A 4,797-nucleotide genomic window follows, 5' to 3' on the forward strand; every position below is an offset into this window, starting at 1 on the left:
CGAGAGATCAATAATAAAGAAGATTATCAAGGTTTTCTAGACAAGTAGACAAATGAGGATCAATAAGAATATGAAAGAAAAGATGATCCATTGAGATTCAATAAGAATAAATAATGAATTAAACATATAATATGTAAGCTCAACAAAAGATTGTTTGAGCACTTAAATAGAAGCTTGTTGTGTGGTGGAATTCCAATGAAAGATATATAAGTCAAACAGTTGATGAAAATATTTAAATTTTATTTTCCTTCTTTTTTTGCTCAACCAAAATAAGATTTTAAGATTAAAAGTTTATGAAACATGACATTATAAGAGACATTAGTAGAAAAAAATTATTTATTAATCATAAAACCATGAAACATATCATAAATTATAAGAACAATAAATTGATTGTCAAACAATAATAAAATATTTTATGTAGAAGCAAAAATAGATAACAATAGTCAACAAAAACAATTAGAACAACATAATCAAATAGCAATAGTCAACAGAAACATAAATTGATAAAAATATATAGCAATAACAACCACATGATCTTAACGTTGAATAGTTGAAGCACAAAAACAATCAAGCATATAGAGATAGTAATAGCCAATATCATTAGACCTTTTTGAAGATAAAAAAAAATAGAGAGTCAATAATAAACAATAACATATAATGAATGACAATTAATTTTTTTTTTAATTTACTTCTCCAATGTAATTAATTGATATATTTTTTGGCACTTATTATCTACTAATTCTTTTTACCCCTTATTGTATACTACAATTTTTTGGGTTTTTTTTTTAATTTATTATATGATTTTAGACTACTATTGTATTTAAAAGAAAAATTTTGGGCCCCTGATATTTTTGGGCCCTAGGCGTGCGCCCGTGTCGCCCTCCCTCAGGGACGGCCCTGACTCTTACCACGGTAAGTACTTACTAGGTAATTTGTTGCATGCGATGTTTTGGTGGACTGAAATATTACCCGGTAGGTGAATAATAGCGTTAAAATTTATTTGTAAGCACTTACCGGGTGAGTATTTGGTAAACGGCCCCTAAGACTAATTAAAAGATACTGTCACCGAGAATAAAAGAAAGCATGAAGGGTATGAACTTAAACTTAAGAACAAGAGAGAAAATATGAAAGAAGCCTTTATCTCTTTTCCAGGATGATGTACCTTTGATATGATCGAGATGAAAACAAGAGAATTTGGACCTCACTAATTTTAAAGACTAAGACTAAGTAAGAGATATGGTCACCGAGAATAAAAGAAAGCATGAAGAGTATGAACTTAAACTTAAGAACAAGATAGAATATATGAAAGAAGCCTTTATCTCTTTTCCAAGATGATGTACCTTTGATATGATCGAGATGAAAACAAGAGAATTTGGACCTCACTAATTTTAAAGACTAAGACTAATTAAGAGATATGGTCACCGAGAATAAAAGAAAGCATGAAGAGTATGAACTTAAACTTAAGAACAAGAGAGAATATATGAAAGAAGCCTTTATCTCTTTTCCAAGATGATGTACCTTTGATATGATCGAGATGAAAACAAGAGAATTTGGATACTTTCGATTTATTCCATAGTCTGGCCTAAGAACCATTAATTTCCGAAAGGTAATCAAAATTGATACTTTCGATTTCATAATCATTAGCAGTATTTTCCATCACTTGTAGTATGTGCATGGTACAATACAAACATGTATTGATATCAACAACAACTAAGTTGAGAGAAAAGAAATTGGATTCTTTTAACCAATTTAAATATACGTCAATGGCAATAAATTAGGGTTATAACACAGATTTTGACACATTAAGCTCAACAAGCGAAGTCTTTAGCACCTAAGAATCTTACCTGGTAAGATCGAGTCAAGGATCAAGAGTCTTACCCGGTAAGTGAGAGCGACGACTCTTACCATGGTAAGCACTTACCGGGTAAATTATTGCATGCAATGTCGTTTTGGTGGACTAAAATCGTACCCGGTAATTATATAATAGTGTTAAATTTTATCGGTAAGCACTTACCGGGTAAGTATTTGGTAAACGGCCCCTAATTTAAGAGTTTTGTACAAACATAAATAAGGGTACAAATTCCTTTCTAAAAGACTTCATTCGATTACTCACAACACAAGTTTAAGGTTTAACGTCAACAACTCACAAGATCAATCCTTACACAAGTTCTAGGTTAGGAATGAGTGTTATTAAAACCAAATAATAATCATTATCTTCAAAAAGATATGGATCCCAAATAGTTAAGTCCTTCACGTTTCTCTAACTAGTACCTAACTTTTCTAAGGTGTTGCTAGTACTGCCTTTACAAGAACCTGATGCACATATCGATAATAAAAAAGTTGTAAGTTCAAGCAATTTAGTTCTCAAATATAAAAAGGTAAACTGAAATAATACTTCATTAAATAATAACTTTATTTCATACGTTTATCCCTTAAACTTATGGGCCGTTTACCAAACACTTACTCAGGTAAGTGTTTACCAAGTCACATTACCTTACTGAATGAGTATGACAAAAACCAAGAATCTTATCCAGTAAGAGCAAGGCAAGGACCGAGAGTCTTATCCGGTAAGTAAGGTCGACGACTCTTACCATGGTTAGCACTTATCGGGTAAATTGTTACATAAAATGCCATTTTTGTTGACTAAAATCTTATCCGGTAAGTAAATGATATCATAAAATTTTACTGATAAACGTTTTTCAGATAAGTGTTTGGTAAACGACTCCTTATTTATAAAACACACAACCGTGAATCGTTAGTCCTATATACTAAAAAGTTCCAATAAAGACTTTATATATTATAAAACAATTTATTTGTTATTTTATACTTTTTAATAAAAGAAATTTACAAATAATTCTGAAATTAAATTTTTTAAACTCAAGATTTATGATTTAAATATTATGTTTATTCACATTTATTTATACGAATTCAAACATCAAAATTTAATAAATTATATTTATATGTATAATTATAATATAAATATATTTTTTTAACTCAGAATCGTTGTTACAAAATTGAAGAGAAGGAAACCGAGTTTAGAGTGATCAACTCGGTCAAAACTCAACAAGGACGACAGCCATCACGTTCTCTTGAATCTCTTCTATCAAGTCTCGAACATTCGGAGACCACCGCACACGCAGCCGATATTTCCACCGGAATCGCGCATCCGCCATCGCCATCGCCATCGCCATCGCCATCGCCATCGCCATCATAGGTAGCACCACCGTCTCGATATTGCTTGCTGGACTTTTCGTATCTGTGCACTTAAAAAAAGTAAGTTTGTTGCAATTCGTTCTAATGGTTCCAATTTCTACTACAATTCTCCCCCAATTTGAAACGAATCCAATTTCTAACCGCTATATATCTATCAGACACTATACTGGGATCTGATTAACTAAAACTTAGCCGAATTCAGGAGAAAGTATTGACAATGATCTTTCTATCGTGATCCATTTTATCGGGTACGCTCGAGATCCCTAGGATTCTCTCCATTAAAGAAATTAGTAAATTCACACAGCGGCACGTTGAATTTTTGTGAAAACCGATGTCTTTATTTAATTCAGGCAAGATGATGGTCGAAGATCTAGGAATTGAAGCCAAGGAGTCTGCAGTTCGCGAGGTTGCGAAGCTCTTGCCGCTTCCTGAGCTTTTGCATTCCATTTCTTCAGTCAAGGCAGATTACATTGCACGCCAACAGGTCATCTTGAGTGCTCTGTTGTGTAAATTTCCGGTCTTTATACTAGTGAGTTGAAGTAAGAGCATGAATGGGAACCCCCAAAAATTAGTATCAAACTCACCCTTTTACTTTCTATCAAATAAGCAAGCGAGTTTGAAGCAACTGTTGTGGTTGCCATAGATTTATGCTTGAACTAAACAAGTTACAGCGCTGGTGTTCGGTTGGATCATTATTATGTACTTTCAAGTATGATTCAGCATTTAATGCGTGCAAAAATCCAGGTTTAAGCATCTCAATTTTAGCTGGTTACATTCACTGAGATTGGATGAGTAGGAAAAATGAAGTAACTGGTAACAGGGCTTCAGGTTCATTGTGTATGCATCAGAACCTTTGCACTTCCATTTTTGGTAGAAAAAGTGTATAGCAGTTTGAGAAAAGTTAATGCCTTGTATACTCGGGTAAGTGGGACCTTGTTAGCATGTCTATAGAGTAACAAAGAATTTAAGATGACAATTTGGATTATCTTTCGGGTAGAGGGATTCTATCATGCACTTTTTTTGGAAGAGTTTGCTTCTTTGGGCTGTGCGAATATGATTTCTGCATTCATGTTTTATGGGCAGCGAAGGAAAATAGCTGAGAGCACTGAGATGATATGTTAGCTCTCTCTTAATTTTTTTTCCCTCTCACTTATTTCAGGCAAATGATGCACAACTTAGCACCATGGTTGCTGAGCAGGTAAATCTTTTTTCTGTAGAAAACTGTAAGCCATAGTCCCGTTCCTGTTTTCTGAATGTTATGCATCTATGTGAGTTCTGTTTCACATATTCATCTTGTTCTGGTGAAGATGAAATGCTTTCAGCTACATTTAATTCGTCAACATTATGCATTTTGGTTGCAGGTTGAGCAGGCACAAGCTGGTCTAAAAGCACTTGGTTCATCTGAGAAGACTGTAAACCAACTCCGTGAAAATTTCGTTAGTATTGATAGGTACATTTTTTAGGGCACTTGATGTCACTTATATAATTCTCATAGACTCCTATTTTTTTGGACTATCCCTACAGCCTCTTGACTCAAATAGGATATATATATATATATATATATATATATATATATATATATAT

General features: G+C 33.1%; 1 protein-coding gene across 1 annotated transcript; it reads left to right on the top strand.

Annotated features, from left to right (window-relative positions):
* Positions 1-3,073: 3,073 nt before the first annotated feature.
* Positions 3,074-4,726, top strand: LOC112514281 (exocyst complex component SEC6-like). Its single transcript, XM_025120635.1, has 6 exons — positions 3,074-3,167; positions 3,198-3,273; positions 3,372-3,461; positions 3,564-3,697; positions 4,373-4,411; positions 4,575-4,726. Exons 4-6 carry the CDS (start codon positions 3,569-3,571, stop codon positions 4,674-4,676), a joined length of 270 nt encoding a protein of 89 aa, XP_024976403.1. The 5' UTR covers positions 3,074-3,167; positions 3,198-3,273; positions 3,372-3,461; positions 3,564-3,568; the 3' UTR covers positions 4,677-4,726.
* Positions 4,727-4,797: the final 71 nt, after the last annotated feature.

The sequence above is a fragment of the Cynara cardunculus genome (assembly GCF_001531365.2).
Source record: "Cynara cardunculus var. scolymus isolate 2C chromosome LG 6, CcrdV1, whole genome shotgun sequence".
Lineage (NCBI taxonomy): Eukaryota > Viridiplantae > Streptophyta > Magnoliopsida > Asterales > Asteraceae > Cynara > Cynara cardunculus.

Bases quoted from the DNA above. Each gene is read 5' to 3' on its own strand.
- LOC112514281 (XM_025120635.1), top strand. From the start codon at position 3,569: ATGATGGTCGAAGATCTAGGAATTGAAGCCAAGGAGTCTGCAGTTCGC. The intron at 3,698-4,372 runs GTCATCTTGAGT...CACTTATTTCAG, and splicing joins ATTACATTGCACGCCAACAG to GCAAATGATGCACAACTTAG. The intron at 4,412-4,574 runs GTAAATCTTTTT...TTTTGGTTGCAG, and splicing joins GCACCATGGTTGCTGAGCAG to GTTGAGCAGGCACAAGCTGG.